The following is an 18,533-nucleotide window of genomic DNA, read 5'->3' as shown; positions in this document are numbered from 1 at the left end:
TACAATTTGAGTGCAACTACTTTGGCAGATGAATTCGGGATGCGCTTTGTATTTTTCAATTGTATCTGCATGCTGTTCTGTCCTTTCCTACAAGCATGGTAGACTAATAGTAACGACGTCCGCGAAGCGAAGCAGTCCAACAAGGTTTGATCACAGATCCAGGAAGGTACAGTGCGTATTTAGCTTCTTAAGTTCTGAACCAAAGTCTCAAAGTACCTTTCAGAGCATTAGTTTCCATTCACTTACCCTGTACGACTGACTACATAGGAATGTCTGTAACCTCACACAACATTTTAATGTAACCCTATATCCGTCCGCGAGCCATTTACAGGCTCACGATGTTTCTTCTGTGGCACATTGCCAGCTACCTAGATCATGTATGGCGGTGGCAGACCACTTATATTACACTTGCCTCATCTTCTCATGTAATCGTATCTCATGCTCCAGTCTTCTCACAGGAGTTGAGTTGCTGCCATAACAGCAGCTAACGCAAAGGCGATAGTGGCGGGCTGATTGCTGTTGGCAGCGCTGGCATCGGTGCTCGAAGTAGCAGACTAGACTCGTGTTAGATATCTTGACCGTGATCCATGGTTGCCCCAGACCAATGACCTACCGAGCTCGAGCCGGTGGCAGATGCTGTGGAAGATGCACCAGCGGTGCCGGATGTCCCTGCCGTGGTAGTTGCATTGGTCGTGCTATTGGAAGCAGTGACAGGCGTCGCGTCAAGGTTACATCCGTCCGCGGCTTCTGTGACACCGTCTCCGTAGTATTGCCAGATGTCAAAGGTATTCGCACACTGAAGACATCCCTCGAAGTAGCCCGTCCAAGTGGAGTTGGTGCAGTAGCCGTCCTCAGCTGCTCCAAGGATGGCGTAGCCTAGATATTGTTATGAGTCTGTTTGATCCGGCGTATGGAGCACATCGAATCACATACCGCAGTTCTCGTGGCACTCGTACTTGGCTCCGCTGGTGACCTGACGTGCGTGAAGGGGCACGATGGGGAGCCATTCCAAAGCCGTGGCAGTGGAGGCCAAGAGCGCGACAGCTGTGACGAGTTTCATATTGACGACAATGGTGACTAGATGCGAAAGGTGGCGGATGAACTCGATCAATAATGACGAGGCAATAACTAGCAAGAAGGCTGCGCGGTAGAGAATACGCGCTGCGCCGCATCTATATAGTATTTACCACTGCAGCATCCCGAGCGAGCAGATTGTTTGCATACGCAACCTCTCCCGGGAATCCTCTTGGTGGATCGATAACTCGCAGCTAGATGTTCTTGGCTGGATGCCTTCAGCCGAAGGACGAATCATGTTCTAGCGGCCGAGAGTGCCGATGTGCTCAGGTCGCATCGGCGCGGGTTGAAGTGGGGGATCAAGGATGGTTACGTTGCGATGGGCAAAGTTTCGAGCAGATTTCTGCAATGTCACCGTTCTACAGCAGGAGGCACAGACGAAACACCAGTTTGCAGTAAGTTGAATAAGGTAAGTTGCTATTAGAAACCCAGTTCACTTCCCCGATGATGAACATAATCCGAGGCAACTGAACAACTCAGAAGACATCTTACATCAACAAACTCACTGCTTACATTTCTATTCTATAGAGGTATGCTCATCGGTCAGACCCAACTTTTAAAACAGGGTTCCCATGCCGATGTGGTAGGACAAGATCTGGGCGCATGTTATGATTGGTAGATGGCATCTTATCAGATCATCTGATATCCGCTCTGCAATCTCGGTTTCCCTCCACAACACGACACACCTGAGGCCAGCATCTCGGTGCTCCTTTTCTTCGCCTCAGGCCGTTAGGCCGAGACATCTCAAAGGTTCTCCTCCGACTCGGCCGGGACCTTCTCCGGCCAACGGACCACAACCGCCGAGGAACACCGGCCGGATCGCCTCATTGTTTGAATGGAAGAAAGGGTTGGGCACGAACAGGCCCGGCCGCTGACACCCTTGTGACAATCCTGGTCCAATAATCCACCATCACGTGGAGTTTCTTCCTTCGCAGTCTTGCGGTGTGGGCTTGCTCCCCGGTCGAATACGCACCCAACCCCGTTCGCGACCGTTCGACCCAATCACTCCCCCGACATGCCAGTCAAGGGTTTGTCGTCTTTTGAAAGATCCGGTTCGTCGCAACGTACTCGCAGCGGATCCTCAACAAACGAACCATGGCGCAAAACTCCCGATCGAGTCTTTGGACGAACCACGCGAGTTCTTACCGCCAAACTTCTAGCCCACAGATGCATGGCCAGCTCAGTTGTGCTAAACCCATTCCGTTCGTTCTTCAACGAAAGAGTCTTGTGCGCCGATGATGTTCCTGTGAATCGCAGGGGATCGTGAAAAAAACCACGGAAACCGAGTGGCTGGCCAACTCAACGCCCACCGCCTCTTACGCGCCCCGGCTCGGCGTCCGTTGCCCGGGTGCTCAGTTGTTCGCCTCACGATGGCAGTCTATTGTCTATTAAAGACTGGCCAGTGGCCGCATCTCTTGTCTGAGTTTCTTTCTTGGAAGATATCCTCTTTCGAGGTCCACCTCGATACACCACCAAAACAATCATTCAACATGGCTCAGGCCTCGCCTTCGTGGCAAAGGCTGTTGGGGCTGCTGTCAGTGCTTCTGGCACTGATCCTCGGCGTCTCGGCCGGGGAGCACGGTGCTGCTGTCACCGGCTGCCCCGCCGATCTCGCCTCGGCCCCGGAACACACCTTTTCTGCCGGCTTCGACAACAGCACCGACGTTGCTGAGACTCAAGCAGAGCGCTCGCACGTCGAGAAGCTCGCGGCGACCAGCTTGCAAGGCATGGGTATGCTCCATCTCAACATCCCATGTGTTCTTGGATCCACAGACTAACACTCCTTTCCCAGGCGCCCAATCCAGCTTCGAGGCTTTCCGAGTCGAGATTCCTGCCTCATGTAACACTCCCAGCATGAAGAGCTCCCTCATCGAACTCCCCATCAGCTTCGCCAGTCTGCACATGCACCTACAGAACATCCGAACCAAATAACCTCGATGGCGGTTTGCCCAACACTCAAACCGCCGACACGAGATGAACTACTTCACCCGTGTTGGATTCGAACCTACGATCTCCGACACACTTAAACCCTCACGTCGGGGTGTGCTTGGTGTACCATGATATTACACACTAAGCAAGTCCCGAGCCCGACTGCTCAAAGAGATGAGCCGTCACACAACAAACTATCTACGACAGGAACGACATGACTATAACGAAACGAAACTCACGACAAAAAAACAATGCAACGAAACACGATGTCACGGACAATATCCCCTCAACCACATGACTGGTTGGGAAGTACGACGAACGACCTTTTCTTTACCTCTCAGATACCAAAACCTTCTCCCTCTTCACCGAGGTTTCAGCCACTTGGCTCTTTAAATACATCTTCTTTGTCTTGAACAAGACTTTTCGTCCCGATGCCAGTGAAACAATCCAAAGTCCGATAAGATTGACATGCTTCACTAATGTACAGTGTACTTTATGTGAATCTGGCGAGTTTGAAGTGATGCCGTTCTGGTCCACAAACGTTCAACCGAATAGCTTTCCATGCCCATACATACACACAACGAGACATGTAGATCTGCTAACAGTCATCAGTGCTGGTGTGAGTCTTCCGCTGATGTGAGTCTGGGAGTTCCCCAATCGCGCAGATTTATGTCAGTGATTTTGATAATAAAATTGACTTGAAGGCTGCCTTCTGTGGACGGCAACTAGTACGCATGCCATGCTGCAATGTATAAAACACGCCATGTAGACAGCAGAAGCGTCAGGCGCAAGGCATTATGTAAGAGAGCCCAGTGGAGGTATTGAAAGTGCATGTAACTTGAGTAAAAGAAAGACGATGTGGAGGGAGAGAGAAATCAATATTTGTGGGAACACAGGAAGAAGAACTTAAGCGGCCGGCGTCTTCGAATGGTCAGATTTTCGAATGGTCAGACACCGAGGAAAGTGCCTGACATTATCCGAACTCGAGTTTCGAAACTCGGACTTGGTTGGCCATTCCTGTCTCAATGCCAGCCCAATCGTCACAAGGAAGACGGCTTGAGTCAGTTCCGCCATGACGAACGTCCTGATATGCTTATCATCCATTACTCGGAATCCCCAGCGCAGATGCGCGCAAAAGGAGATTGCTTTACAAAGTAAAGTTAACAATCATTTCAGGGTACTTGCGATTCCCATCTCTTCACCGCACCAAATCGTATTTCCTCTCAATTCAATACGTTTATCTGTAAGATACTATGTCAGCTATTTCCACATAGTTTTTCTTTTAACCAGTTTAAAACTTACTAAGGTCAATGATGTTCATCCGCAATTCTTTATTGACTCCATCGGCGCAATAGCACGTCATCTCGACCTTTTTCTCGTTGGCTTTACCAAGTGAACACTTTTCGCATGACTTATCAAAACCGCCTCTGGAGTGAAACGAAGAAGATTAGCGGGAAGAATTCAGGGGAGGCTGTGTGCATTCTAACCGTCTCCTCCATTGTATTTTTCCATGGTCGTTGACGAGGCATAAGTTTAGATTTAGCTCGTTATCATATGGCTTGCCGTCCAATGCGGTGCACCCGGCCAAAACTTTGTAGAAGGCGCGTCTCGGACATTCTTTACATGGTTTATAGAATGCTTCCTTGAGACTGACTGACTTGCAGGGTTTCATGAAGCCACCTTTAGATTCAGCGAAGGAGGTTGTTGCAAAGAAGGCAATAATTGCAGTGATGATGCCGGTCATGAGCTTCATTTTCGCTACTCGTGAAGGACGATTGCGAATGAGACTGTGTCGTAGGGGAATGTGAATGGGAAGCAGGTCGAAATTCGAATACTGTTGCAATTGACTGTCTCCTATAGCGAGGCCGTTGTGTGATACATGAGTGCGAGATAGCGAGAGGAGGAAGTTCAAAGAGTAGACATTGGGATACCGGCCTATTTCAAGCCTAGTAACGAGGCCGTAGTCAAACCACTGTATGAATGGCAAGGTAAGAACGGTCGCTATGATTTCTATCATCCTTTCTTGTTTTAATGTCAGCATGCAGTGGGCGGTGAACGTTGACGGTGTCTGAAAGGAAACTGCTCAGATCTCAAAGGGGGAGGTGGTGAAGCTCGTGATGTCTTCTCCCCCAATTGGAGCATGGGAAAGTGCGATTTGGGGGCTGAGGAGACATGGTGATAGAAAGAACCACTGATTATTGTACTGATCTCTAATGTATATGGGGCCTGGCCTTCTGAGTAGGTGATCGAGGTTCTGATAGGTTGCAGAATGCCTCAAAGGCGGTTGTTCACGGTTCGTAATAAACATGTGAATAAGTGCTATGCACATCGTCTTTCTCAGCATGTTGTTTTTCCAGGGAACAGGAGAGAAAAATCACCAAGACTTACCGTCATTGCCAGCAGAGAAGGCTCATTGGAGCGGGTTTCGGCGTTTTCAGGCTTGGCTATGAACACCGCCTTTGTTCTGCGGAACCTCATGAAGGCCAAGAGCTGTCGATGTTCTCTCTCCAAAGAACCAACCACTCGATCCGGCATGACCGCCTCATCAAATGACATTGATGGGTGCGCAAGGAGCAGAGTTTGAAATCTTTCGTATGGGTCCTCTACCTAAGACGGCCGATATACGGCACTCGAACCGACCGGACTGAGGTGTATCACCACTCATCTCGAGATACTCCCGTAAATATTCGTGTTTGTACCGAACTTTTCCAGGTTTTTGTGACCCTGCGGCATTCCTTCTTTTTTTCCTCTTTGATCACCTGACCCGATTGCTCCTTCTTTCCGAATAGGCAGAAAAAAATAAATGAGGCTCATGAACACCGGGGGATTTATTTCTCCACGGCAACCAAATTTTGCAGCCTCCATCTACCAACCTCATCCTCTCCCACTCTACCCTAGTACCTTTTCTACTTTCCTACCGCACACAATTTCCAATCCTTTCCTTTCCGATTTTATTTTCTTTCACTATCAATTCAACAACCAACGCGGCCCATCCTCGTCACACTCCTCTTCCCACGATCAAAGCACCACCAACCCAATAGCTTCATCGCTTCAATCACAGCTTTCCTGGACGATTCGCCATATCGAAATCTCACAATGCTCGAATTTCCACGCATCTTCCCTCAAAGATTCTTTTCATGACGACTGCGGGCCTTATCGAGTGAGGCAAGCTTGCCGGAACGCGTCACTCGCGTCGCCCTTCTGATCCTTACTTCACCTCCAGCTTGGCGCCACGGCATCTTCAACTCTTCTCTCTCATCGACGACTTCAAGCGGTCCCTCCAATACCAACAGCTCAGGTAAGTGCGAAGATATCCCCAGATCTAGGCGACCTGGAACCCGTCGTCCGCCAACGGATTCTCGAGGAATGCCCCCGTCTACGCGATCACTGTCCAATATCGGTCCAGCAACCTCTTCTCACAATGTCCCATACTTACTCTTCCTTCCCTCAGAATTAGAGCCCAAAGAATTGATCGCTCTTGCTGCTTGAAAAGTCTGTCTTGAAGGCGGTGTGAAGCCTGCCAATTCTCTCCCCTTGACCTCACCTTCCCACCAGGCAAGTACTCATCTCCCCGATCTTTTGGCACAAAGCCGCCTCTCCTTCGTCCCTACAATCTTCGTCTCTTAACACTTCGTCTTTTCTCTCTTCGTCCTTTCACGCTCAGTCCTTTCATACTTTCCCTCTACACACCTCGTCCCGTTGCACTTCATCTTTTCACATTCGTCGCTTCATACTTCGTTTTTTCACACTTCCTCCCTTCGCACTTCGTCGCTTCATACTTCATCGTTTCATACTTCGTCCCGTCGGAATTCGTCTCTTCACACTTCGTCTCTTCGCAATTCGTCTCTTTGTAGTTCGTCGCTTCTCTTGCTCATCGCTTTTCGTCCAATTCATGCTTCATTGCTTTCGAAATACCTATTCATCAAGTCTCTTTACTCATCGCTCTTTACCTCAGTGACCCAAGCTTCACATGCTTAAGTCCACCAGTCACACTACAAAGGTATTCAAATTTTCTGCTCTAGCATGAATCCCAGCTCTCAAATGCACACCATTCTAGCCCTACTCTACGACTTCACATTCCTACTGGAATTCTTGGCTAACTCATCGTGTTCTAGATACCCAAATCGGATGACGTTCACCGTCTGAAGAGATACGACGAGAGATACGACGATGCCTTCGTCGCATCTTCGGACGTATCGTCGCATCTCTAGGATTATCTCAGTTTCGTCCGAATGCAACTTCCGACGGACATCGCCATCTCGACATGTCGCCTGACCACTACCAAGGTATGCGCTGCCATTGAGGTTACAATCGCTCTTGCGAAATTGCAGTCTCCAAAGGCTTGCTCGAACCATGGCCCATAAGAAAAGGCTTGGAATGTGTTTGTTCGAAATTAGGTATGTTAACTACACATTCAAGTAGAACATTACTTATCTGAGAACGAGCTGGCTGTCCAGTCTCTCTCTCATCATTCCTCTTATTGGTGTCATGAATGTTTGCTAACAATAGCCTTTGCCAGACCTCTCAAAAGAGCATGGGGACAATAGAGCCTCTGCTCTCTCTATTGGTTTGTCTTCTCAAGACATAGCTTGTTTCAAGCCAGAAGAGGCCAAGTTGAAACCAACTGCTCGAATAAGTCTACGTTTCCACCAGCGGCTCCAGCTCTGAGCAGCCTTTCGGCACTTCTTAGCGTCCCAGGCATGCCTGAAGCCATCGAACAACCGACGTGGCATCAACGAGGTCGGGGCTTGCTACCCTGGCCTCGCATTTGGGGTGACGTGGGAGACGACCGCCCCGCGTGCGTCACGGCCCCTCATACCGGCGTTGGAGTCTCCGTGTCCGCCAAAAAACCTCAGTCAGCTGTCTGCGATGTGGTACGGCGGACACGGCGAGTCCAACGCGGGAATCTCGTACATGAGAGGGCCGAATGGCGAACCGGGACCTGCCATTTCCATCATTATGGCAGATAAGTACAGCGATATCGACGTCGACCGAGGTGACGATATCGTCTACTGCGGAAGCAATTCACTTGACAACACCTCGAGCAACACTCCCGCCGATGGCGGACCGCCCGTTCGGGGTAATGCAGAGACTTGTTCGAAAATGCTTCAAGAAACCTCAATGGGCGATTCAAGATCCTGCCCAAAAGACCCCCTAGACCGAAGTTGACGTTCCCTTCCGGGAGTCGATGGCATTAATCATGGCCCAGCGCCTTCAATCATCATGGCAGACAAGTACAGCGACATCGACGTCGACGGAGGTGATGACATTGTTTACTGCGGAAGCAACTCACTGGACAATACATCGAGCAACACTCCCGCCCATGACGGACCGCCCGTTCGAGGCAACGCAGCCCTATTCAAGCCCACAGAGAAGAATATTAGACTTGTTCGAATATGCTCCAAGAACCCTGAGCGGGCGACTCAGAATCCTGTTCCAAAGACAACCTGAACATGGGCTGGCGTTCTCGAGCCCTCAGAAAACCATTCTGGGGGTATTTCCACCAGCTACACCGGCAACTTCCCCCAGACGGGCCATTCTCATGTACTTCCTCTAAGAGGGCCGGTCCTGGCTTGCTCGAATACCAGAACAATCAAGATGCGCGCTCTTCCATTGTTCGAATAGCTATGCCTAGCCCAGCTTACGGGCGAGACTTTTGGCTCAAGATACGCCATCAAGAGAAAGCTGGAGATCATCAAGAGGTTTCCGCCCGAGGGACGATCCGGAAAACAACATCGCGTCTTCACTTCGCCCGTCAGGGATATTTCAGCTTACCTTCTCTTCTCAAACGACTCGACGTCGGGAACACCATCCACCCATACTTCAATCAGTGCTCGAATGCGGAAATTTATTTTTGCTCGAATGCTTGACAGCAGCATCAGTTCGACAACAACGCTTCTGACGCCGACACTCCTGACAGCAACATGAACGCCCATGGTTACGGCATTCAAACGATTTGCAGAACAGCAACGACCAGGTTGTCGGTGGTTATCTTGAAGATCTCCCTGACCCCGAAGATCTTGTCGCTCACCTTGGACATACTTACGCCGACCTTGGGGATCCTAGCTCATTTGCTTCTACGGGCCCTGAGCAGAGTATCGACTTCCACACGAGTTTCGAGGGGATGCCCCCAAACAGACCGGCCGACCAGGGCTTGGGCCCGACAGCCCTCCCAGAAACTGAACAGGCCAACAACAACAGCAATGACCTTGATTTTCAAGACGGAGTTACAAACGCTGCTCCTCCTCTCGCCTATGGGCTCGCCACTGGCCACGCCGCCATGTGGATATTTTACACTGTCAAGCATAGCAGAAGCAGTCCGGTAGCAACGCTTCTAACTGCCACACTTCTGGACAAGACACGGCGAACATGAAAGAGATTATGAATTACTACGGTCTCGCGGCCGACGATGAGGACATTTCTCGCACACGCCCAAGTCACTGACACTATCACAATGATCGCCCATCACGCTCAGCAAGCCCACCCCGGGCCTATTACCGCTCGCGGTTATTTCGAATCAACGACATCAAACCAATCCTCGGGGCAATGCTGGCTGCAACTAGCCCCCGCGTTTTCCGGAAGGCGATGTTTGGGGGGCGTTTGGGGTCTCGCAGAATTCCCTGGTTTGACAACCCTACTCGAAAGCTTGTTCGAAAGCCTGCTTCAAGGCAATTTTCAACTTTGCTTTCAACAACCCCCGCAGGCGGGCGGCATTTCACGGCGCTGGACGCTTTGTTTTCTTCGATTTTCGAATGTCGGCGGCGTCACTGCTCGAATTAGTCGAATAGGAGTGCTGGAAGCCTCCATTTGCTACTGGGGGAGCATCCCGGATTGTGTCGGGCGTTCGCATAGTCGCCCAGAAGGAGATGCCCCTTCTGTATACTCGTCTATGCATTGGGGAGGGGAAAGGAGCCCCCGAGGGTATCAAGGGTGCAGTGTGAGAGAGTTATGCTCGGAATGACTGCTCGAATGGAAGGGAGCGCTGGAACGCTTCTCGTCGAGTCTCAAGATTAAGCACATCAGGATCCTCCCGGTGGACTCTTGATCCTTTAGGAGTGTTCAGGGCACTCCCGAGGGCATCAAGGGTGCCGTCTGGGAGACCTGATGATTTCGACTTCAAAACGTTGCTCGAAAAGTTGTTCGAATGAAGGGGGGCGCCGGATACCTCTCGCGAGGTTTTGAAGATTGAGTATCTTCATGGTCTCTCGCTCCTTCTGTGCGAGATGACCGCACAGAAGGAGATGCTGCCCCAGTCAACTGAGCGCATCGTTGAGGTCCAAGGCACACCCGAGGGCATCAAGGGAGCGATTTGGGAATCTGCAATGTCTCGTCGACGATTGGCAGAGAGTCACGGGTACAGTCCTCCACAACCCTGTCGTTCGCACCCAGTCCGGTACAACAAACACGGCGTCGGCTTCTTACTTTTCCGAATAACAAACGCGCTGAGGCATAGGACCCAGCCAAGAGGACTCCAAGAAGCGTATCAAGATCACTCACGGAGAGTCTGCTATCATAAAGAAGATATGGGTCGAAATGGTCGTCTGCTAGAATCTGGCAAGCATCATTCTTTGAGTTTATGTTCGAAAACATGTTTCAATGGGAGGAGCCTGTCCCAGGATGATGTCGATGGTTATTTCACCACAAGCCGTCAGTCTCATCATCGACATCATCCTCGGGATACTTGAAGTCTTCGTCAATGCTTGGAGTCTGAGAATTATTGGCTAGGCTGAGGGCCGTCGCATTCCTGATGACATTCTCAAGATGAAGTTCCGGGGGTGAGGGTATCGACATGGATGTGTGGAGTGCTCGAATAATGGGAGACACAAGATTGAGGGTATGGATATGGACAATGGTGAAGCTTCGAAGGGAAGGAGATACGGAGGTGAGAGTATCGATGTGGATCTGGGAAGAGACCGAAGAGCAGCAAGTACGGGGGTGAGGGTATCAAGGAGGCTAAAAGGAGTGTTCGAAGAGGCGTCTGAGGTTCGAAGTTTTGGACATCAAGTAGCATTTGAGCCGAGGCACTCTCTTACGGCTGGTCAGCCTACTACTCATTCCTTTGAAAATGTTGTCGGAGAGCAGAGGGGTCGGACTGCATAGCTCGAAGGAAGCAGAAGAGATTTATGGTGGAGAGGACGACAGGGGGGATGAGCTCAAGATTACAGATCCTACCTAAAAGAGAACGGACAAAACGCTTTTCTCAATCATCAAGTCCTCAAGTTAGTGCATTTGTGAGAAGGGTATTGGGGAGGAAAAACCCATAAGAAGCCATGGACGCAGGTTGGTCTCACTCTCTGTGTGTTTGCACCTCTTCGTCGATCAAAATCTGTTAGGTATATTCATGTATCGTGACACTGCCTCGCCGAGAATCATTCAAACTTTGGTGGATGTAGTCCACCTCTCATCCTAGGCCTCGAAGATTTTACTTCCCGTTCCCCATGTTCATTTCTGCGTCAAGCTAGAAAGAGAAGAACAATGCCGCCACCAGCGCAGCAAGTCCAAGACCAAGCGAAGGCGCAAAGCCACTCGCAGCATTAGGCTTGGTACTCGAGGTCGCGGTACCAGTGACAATGGTACCAGGTGTCGTCGAGGTAGGCGTAGCATCGGTCTGCTGCAGGATGTAGATCTCTCCCGTGGAGTCAGAGGTCATGAACAAGCGGTTCTTGGCGTCCCAAGCGAGACCGACGGGGCGAAAGCACTGGTCGGGGCAGGTGCTGAGATCCTTGTTGTACATGATATTCTTGAGCGCGTCGGTCGAGTCGCTCTTGGCGACAGGTTCGCCGTTCGAGAAGTCGACTGCGGTGAGAGCGTAGCCGACGGGATTGGGGCGGTTGACTGCGCGCTATGTTAGCTTTCTGATGGACTTGTGACCAGGGGGGGGGGGAGACTCACAGCTGCCGCGGAACGACATGAATGCCTTTGACCCGTCGTTGTTGAACTTGAGGAAGACGGGGGACGAGTGAGACTGGAAGGTCAGGCGGGGAGCGACGAAGTCGTTGTGGCAGCGGGTGTCATTCATGGTCGAGTTCTGCTCCATGGAGAACTGGTCGCCGACGTTGAGAGAGCTGTTGAGCGGGATACTGGTGTCCCAGACAGCGAAGCATCGCGGGTAACCGTAGTTGCCGGCGTCGGTCTCGTTCGCAATGGTACCAAGCAGGTTGAGCTCCTCGCCGGGGTTGTTGGCGTGGATGTCGACGCCGTTGCGCGTGATATCGTCAATGGAGTTGTCCATCGCCCAGACGTTGCCCGTAGCCGGGTCCTCAGCAACGGCGACAGCATTGCGAATACCCCAGCCAAGAAGCTTGCCATCCGTGTTGAAGTCGAAGGGGTTGTTGCCGGACTTGCTCAGGTCAAAGGCCTTGACTTGAGCGTGACCGCTGTTGGCATCGAGGGCGTCAATGTCAAAGTTCTCGTCGACGCCGCGGGACACGACAAGCCAGTTGCTAGAGGCCTTGGACATGACCAGGGTGCGCGTAGTTTGATCGTTGTTGGCCATGTTGTTGATGACGACAGCGGGTTCGGCGTTGACGGTGCCAGCCTTTGCGTCGTAGGCCCAGGCGAGGACTTGGGAGACGGAGGAAGCGTACAGGGTCTTGCCATCTTCTGAGAAAGCCATGCCGTGTGTGAGCTGGAGGATGACATGTTAGCACTATTACCGCCTCCGGGGATTCAAGGAAGTGAAGCCTCACTTTTGTGTTGTTGACAAGTAGCTTGCTCTCGGTCAACGTCAGACATGTACCGCCATTGTCCTTGAATGTGACGCGGTAAACACCAACAGCGGCGTCCAGGACGAGCAGAGCACCCTCGCTGTCAACGTGAATTGTGCGAGGCTTCTTGAAGCCATTGGCGACGAGCTGTGCTTGCCAGCCAGCGGCGACCTGAGGAGCATTGTAGCTGGGGGTAATGATATCGGCGCATTGTTGCGCGAGCGCCGTGGTGGCGGCTGCTACCGCGAGCGCGGCAGTTGTCAATCCCTTCATTTTGGCTGGGGTGGGGTAAAGGAGCAAATCTGGATTCAAGCAATCGCGAGAGGCTACAACGCTGTCACCTTTGAGAACTGTCGAGCGTACATAAATAAAATTCCCCTGATATATTCAAGGTGAGGGGAAGCTCAGTGGCAAGGTGAAGAGATCAGTTAGCCACAAAATAGCTTCGGAGCAGATTGGAACATGTCCCGCGAGACGGGTAGCGAGGCATCTGTCGACTTTCAGGGTGGCTGTCCAAAACTCCACTTAAAAAACGAGAGAGACAAAGCTCTCTGGTTCGGGATAAGATGCCCCTCCATCATCCCCCCTCCATCGCCTCCTTGTGCGGCGGCTCGCGAGTGGTTGACATGTACGCGAGCGGGCGATCCTCTGTGCCTCTTTGGGAGCTGCTCACCTGCTCTAGCGCAATCGGTGGACGGTACGGCGACTGGGCGGCGGAATGGGTGGGTAAGTCGACCCATGGGAGCTCTTAGGGTCTTCGTTGGATGGAGGGATCAGAAAGCCTGAGAGGGATGGCATGACTGCGATGACGGTGGACGGATGGAACGACGCCTCACATGTGTGTGTCTGGCCGTGTTGGGTCCTTCGCATTGAGCCAACGCGCCGGCGTTGCTTTTGCGGCCAGCCACTCTGCATGGCATTGCTGCTGAGTGATGCAGACGGCAGTTAATGAGGGTATCGCGAGGGTGAAGCATTGGGTCTCTGGCTACGGGCTCACTACTCAGGCCTCAAGATGCTTTGGTGTTGTGGCGTGCAGTTAGAATGGTTCATATTTGTTGCCCTGAGCATTGGACCTTGCTTGAAGACAACACATGGACTGATGCGGAATGAGAAGTCTTCCTAGAGTATCTAACATCGTGAGAGACAAGGTCCGAATCCGGCCTCGAGGCATCGCTTCCCACCCAGCGACACAGGTCGAACAAGATCTGGATTGGTGTGGCGGATTCAGTAAGGCGCCAAAAAAAAAAGTTGTTCGAAAGGCGCACATTCTCTTCGTAGCGTCGCGTCGTCGCGCCATGCTATCGGACGGCTCACGTTCGATGTGGGGGAATAAGCATGCAAGACAACCTTAGCTGCGTCTGTTCAGTGGGCACAGGAGCGGGATCCACGACCCGACGGTGGCCGAAGGAGGCAGGTCGTCGGATTTCCGTCTGCTTGGAGCTGGGTCTAGGCGGATCGCGGGTGTGGTGATTCTGGCGATGAGGGGCAACCCATGTGGTGGTGGCCAAGGATCGTCGTCGAGAAGTTGCGACTCGAGACTTCACCATGATGTTGAGAGGCACTTACGGAACACAAGCATGAGGTGCAAAGCCCAAGTCATTATCTGTGTGCCTGTCGCTGATATGTCTTCACCGAGTTTGACACGATCGGGCAATACACCGTCACGAGCGTGAAGAGAGAATGTGCGTCCACATGTCTCTCAAGGTGACGGATTCAGCTTCAAGCTAGCACCACCAGCTTGAGCTTCACCGCTGCTAGTATGGCGTATCTGGGATGACACATGTTGGTTCCTGAACGGCGTCTTGGCTGGACTCTGGTAGCGCCCACAGATACGGGTTGTGCTTGCATTTGAATTCTCGCCAACGGGAATAGACCGAAGTCACGATGTTGTTAATAATCAACAAAAAGAAAGGCCGCAATGCAAGCAAGAAATCCTCCGCTCCCATAGAGTCCCCATTTCCGTAGGGCGAGTCCACTCTCCGGCCCTCTCCTCGGCGCATCTGTCGAGGCCTCGTTCTCTGCATACGGAGTACAGATCGATCATCACATATCGTTACACTTACCACACGGCATATCGGCTCTGTTAACCATGAATGAGTCTTGGCAAAAGTACGAGAAGAGCCAAGGCCTTGGTAGTGTCTGAACTCGTCCCTTTGCTTTGCCCTGACGCCCGTTGACCAACCACCTCTCTGTGTGAGCTCACGCTTCGCAATCGCAACCATCCTCCATCCTGCCATCCCACCACTTCGGACAAACATTTCTTACACTCCATCTTCTGAGTCTTGACACAAGCAAATCAAAGCCAAGAGCGTTGAAGCGTCTGAGCTAGACCACTCCCGTGTTACACCATGCACTGCAATCATGGTCGACTTTCGAAGACGCTGAGAATGTGCCCAGCCGATATCCTCATTTGATTTCTCTTGTCCAGTTAGACAACCTATGGTCGCGGACATGAAGTTTTTACACCTCATAGCCCGCAGACCGCGATCATGCCTCGTCACTCTGTAAAAAGTGGAATACGAGGCTGAGTCCATATCTCGCATCCCGAGGATGGCGATAGAGGCTATTTCACGGCAACGGCACAGATAAATCAGCACCACCGCCCTCCTGTCACGCAAAGAAACTGCTTGGCGGCCATCAGACTTTGCTGCTGAGTGGTGGCTGCAGGGCAGGGCTTGCAAAGTTGCTACCAACCCCGCACTAATCACTCTCTGATGGTGCCGGTAATAGGCTCATCGCCCATCCCATGGCCCGTATCGAGGCTGTTCCCTGTCTTCTCCGAGTCGTATCGCCCCTCTTCTCGACGAGAATCCCAAGTCCACCTTGCCTTGGCTCTAGCAGCTGTCGCTTCAGAAAGTTCAGCCCAGCCATCAAACCCCCTCCCCTGAACTTCCCTCTGAACGCGAAACGCAAGAGACACCGGCCCTACCTACACTACTGTGCAGTACAGGCGTTGCAAGTGGTGTTCGTCTGCTTTACCTGAGCTAAAACAGAGCTGTCTCTAGTTTCGCCTGTCAAACGTCAAGTTTGGGATCCTTCAGGAGGAGAACAGATGAGACGGCGTTCGATCTTCTGAAGTCTTTAGAGATGCTAGTCACCACACCGTAAGTTTGTGATACTCAAATGTCAAGACAGACCGGCAAACTCAACAGAGGACACTACGGCACTCCGGCACCGTGAATGGCGGCATGGCATACAGATAAAGTGAGTGCCTTTATGTTAATTACCAAACACACAAATCCATGGCACGCCGTGAGACATGCGCCCAGAGCACGCCAACACTTGCTCGACAGGGGCGTTCCGGGTTCCAACCATTGATTCTGGAGCTTGCCGAGACAACAACGTGCTGAACTGATGGTCGACTCCGTCCAAGCTCCATCTTCCAAGACCACGGTGCCCATCTGTCTGCGCCCTTCACCCTATCACCAACCTCCTTGGCGTTCTCCGCCCATGATCAACTGGTTGCCACGCTGCCGTGCCATGCCCGCGATTGTCTCTTGCCAAGCATGCGTTCCTCACGCCCAGCATCCTCCTCATTGGGTGCCGTATTGCCCATGATCCAGCGTTGGACTGCTGGTCCCCTCGCCAAAATGGCCTTTAGGCCTGAGGGAGCGGGACATGCGGAGCACAAGAAGAAAGGCCATTCCACCTTAGATTTCACCCCCTTCTCTTCTTCCCACTCGTCGCTAACTTGACTGGTCCGAGTCTTCCTCTTCCATTAAAGCCTTCAAGTTTCCTAGCGCCATCTGCTCTACTCTCCAGCCACCCAACACACACACGCACACACAAAGTGGTGCGCTACGCTAGCTCAACTGGCGCAACCAGCCCTGGACTTTGGGGACTCGGCTCGAACTCGAGAATCGCGAACGAATACGGATACATTTGCGTGCTTACTTACTGCCGCCTGCATCCGCTACCGCTACCGCTGCTTTGCTACCAACGCCCAATGCCCCTCCATTCCATGTTCGTATGACGCGTTGCGAGACCCCAAGCCGGCAAACATCCGCTTCTTCTGGGTCCTTGTTTTTTGCCCTTTCTTTCCTTGTGGATTCGCCTTGCTCAGCCGTGCCGCTTAATATTTGATACCCAGCAAGGTACGGCACGCTGAGCTGTAGAGGACCGGGACGAAGTGGTCCATCACCAGCCGATCTCTGCTTTCTCTTACGATCCATGTCGATCTGTTGTTCTTAGAGACGCAGCTCATTGCGACCTAGTTTCCCTCGAGATATCCTTCCCTCTCCTGCAACTTGAGACCTCTCATCATATTGGAGCGAACAAAGGTGGACTCGACTCAGGAATATACGGGCGAGGATTCTTCTACATGCACTTTCACCGACTGCGTCTGTGCTCCCCCGACATCTGAAGCTTCGCACAGCAGCGAGAGATCTTTCAACACTATGTTCACAAACACACAACGACTGCTGTCAGCCTTTGCGGCGACGGCTCTCTTGTTCGCAACCTCATCATCAGCCGCGGCCGTCCAACCCCGGCAAGGTCCAGGTCCGGTCAACGACTGGATCTCCGTTGACTCAAATGGCAATGCCCGAACCATCTCACCATCAGTCGTCACTAGCAATGGCGCACGCACAACAATCAGCCCGCCCCCATACTCATTAACAGGCTCAGTCTACACCGTCACGGCCACCACCGGTGGACTCACAACCAGCACAGGCGTACCGCCGCCGCCGCAAGCAAGCAATACCCAGGGGTTTGGAGGAGTTTTCGCCGTGTGCAACAACAGGGTCGGCCAGGATGGGCCGTTTTGTCAACCTCGACGGGGTAGCACTCTACACGTGGAGTCGACGTACTACAGTAAGCTTAAATTCATCCCGTCCCGTTCATGTCTGAATCGCGGGACGGCCTCTAGTACCTCAACCCCGATTTGCTAACGATATTCTTAAAAAGTCACTTGGGATACGACATTCTTCGCAGACCCCGCTACGCCCATTGGCATCGTCGGCTTCGATGTAGACAACGGCATCACCGACAACGCACCCGCATTCTCCGTAACAAACCTCAGCGGCGGCGATGGCTGGGTTCCTTGGACCCCCCACCTCACCGACCTCGAAAGCAAGACCTCCAACAACATGACCATCATCCTCATGTACAACGACCCGGACACGGGCGAAGAGAAAAACCTCACAGGTCCCGTATTCACCCTGAGAATGGCAATGGACACCGACGCACCCAACTCGAGACCGAACCTTCTGGCCATCCTATTACCCGTCATCCTCATCTCGCTCGCCATCGCCGCCTTCATGGTATGGCTGTACATCAGGCGCCGCCGCCGTCACGCGGCCGTCGCTGCCGCGGTGGAACGCCAGAACGCGGCGCATCCCACGGGACAGCCGCGGAGCATGCATGGGCAGAAGGGCAGCGCGGATATCCAGCTTGAGCCGACGAGTCCGCCGCCGGGTTCTACGCCGGGGAGAAATGTGTTCCAGGAGGAAGTCCGCAGACAGGAGCGGGAGAGGGCGTAACGAATGAGTGATACGACACAGGCATTGGAAACGGGTAATGACAGGAACCTGGTCTGGCGGAGATCCGTTTAGACTTGATGGAATAGGGAGGGGGTACTTCGTTCGGTAACGACTTTCCGGCGATATCCTCGTCTCAAAATGAGGGCACGGGATCTATGACTATCTACATACCATGAATCAAGAGACGGATGGGATGTACCACCGCCCAACTTTGATGTTCCATCCTCAACAACAAGGCGGCGCTAATGCTATCAAATGCAGTGTGTGAGGTCTGACTAAACAAACCCAACGTACCCAGGCGGCCATAATGCCGGGTTACCAGAGTCAACCTCTTGACTACTAC

The 18,533-nt window shown here is 52.3% G+C and overlaps 8 protein-coding genes across 8 annotated transcripts; 4 read left to right on the top strand and 4 right to left on the bottom strand.

Annotated features, from left to right (window-relative positions):
• Nucleotides 1-452: 452 nt before the first annotated feature.
• Nucleotides 453-1,060, bottom strand: CPAR01_06894 (uncharacterized protein; the record flags this gene model as incomplete). Its single annotated transcript, XM_060491165.1, has 3 exons — nt 453-554; nt 614-876; nt 934-1,060. 3 exons carry the CDS (start codon nt 1,058-1,060, stop codon nt 453-455), a joined length of 492 nt encoding a protein of 163 aa, XP_060350039.1.
• Nucleotides 1,061-2,564: 1,504 nt separating this feature from the next.
• Nucleotides 2,565-3,006, top strand: CPAR01_06893 (uncharacterized protein; the record flags this gene model as incomplete). Its single annotated transcript, XM_060491164.1, has 2 exons — nt 2,565-2,805; nt 2,867-3,006. The coding sequence occupies 2 exons, from the start codon at nt 2,565-2,567 to the stop codon at nt 3,004-3,006; spliced, it is 381 nt and encodes a 126-aa protein (XP_060350038.1).
• A 1,164-nt stretch (nt 3,007-4,170) lies between these two features.
• Nucleotides 4,171-4,756, bottom strand: CPAR01_06892 (uncharacterized protein; the record flags this gene model as incomplete). Its single annotated transcript, XM_060491163.1, has 3 exons — nt 4,171-4,244; nt 4,306-4,430; nt 4,491-4,756. The coding sequence occupies 3 exons, from the start codon at nt 4,754-4,756 to the stop codon at nt 4,171-4,173; spliced, it is 465 nt and encodes a 154-aa protein (XP_060350037.1).
• A 3,116-nt stretch (nt 4,757-7,872) lies between these two features.
• On the top strand, nt 7,873-9,376 carry CPAR01_06891 (YDG/SRA domain-containing protein; the record flags this gene model as incomplete). Its single annotated transcript, XM_060491162.1, has 4 exons — nt 7,873-8,098; nt 8,213-8,436; nt 8,644-8,757; nt 8,966-9,376. The coding sequence occupies 4 exons, from the start codon at nt 7,873-7,875 to the stop codon at nt 9,374-9,376; spliced, it is 975 nt and encodes a 324-aa protein (XP_060350036.1).
• Nucleotides 9,377-9,960: 584 nt separating this feature from the next.
• On the top strand, nt 9,961-10,688 carry CPAR01_06890 (KH domain-containing protein; the record flags this gene model as incomplete). The annotated part of the gene is made up of 3 exons (XM_060491161.1): nt 9,961-10,004; nt 10,057-10,107; nt 10,154-10,688. The coding sequence occupies 3 exons, from the start codon at nt 9,961-9,963 to the stop codon at nt 10,686-10,688; spliced, it is 630 nt and encodes a 209-aa protein (XP_060350035.1).
• A 773-nt stretch (nt 10,689-11,461) lies between these two features.
• Nucleotides 11,462-12,983, bottom strand: CPAR01_06889 (glucose sorbosone dehydrogenase; the record flags this gene model as incomplete). Its single annotated transcript, XM_060491160.1, has 3 exons — nt 11,462-11,838; nt 11,896-12,631; nt 12,693-12,983. The coding sequence occupies 3 exons, from the start codon at nt 12,981-12,983 to the stop codon at nt 11,462-11,464; spliced, it is 1,404 nt and encodes a 467-aa protein (XP_060350034.1).
• Nucleotides 12,984-14,464: 1,481 nt separating this feature from the next.
• CPAR01_06888 (uncharacterized protein) lies at nt 14,465-14,801 on the bottom strand (the record flags this gene model as incomplete). Its single annotated transcript, XM_060491159.1, has 2 exons — nt 14,465-14,733; nt 14,774-14,801. The coding sequence occupies 2 exons, from the start codon at nt 14,799-14,801 to the stop codon at nt 14,465-14,467; spliced, it is 297 nt and encodes a 98-aa protein (XP_060350033.1).
• A 2,306-nt stretch (nt 14,802-17,107) lies between these two features.
• Nucleotides 17,108-18,190, top strand: CPAR01_06887 (uncharacterized protein; the record flags this gene model as incomplete). Its single annotated transcript, XM_060491158.1, has 2 exons — nt 17,108-17,522; nt 17,616-18,190. 2 exons carry the CDS (start codon nt 17,108-17,110, stop codon nt 18,188-18,190), a joined length of 990 nt encoding a protein of 329 aa, XP_060350032.1.
• Nucleotides 18,191-18,533: the final 343 nt, after the last annotated feature.

The sequence above is a fragment of the Colletotrichum paranaense genome (genome assembly GCF_030867605.1).
Source record: "Colletotrichum paranaense strain IMI 384185 chromosome Unknown Scaffold_5.1, whole genome shotgun sequence".
NCBI classification, from domain to species: domain Eukaryota; kingdom Fungi; phylum Ascomycota; class Sordariomycetes; order Glomerellales; family Glomerellaceae; genus Colletotrichum; species Colletotrichum paranaense.
This window is presented reverse-complemented; position numbering and strand designations above follow the sequence as displayed.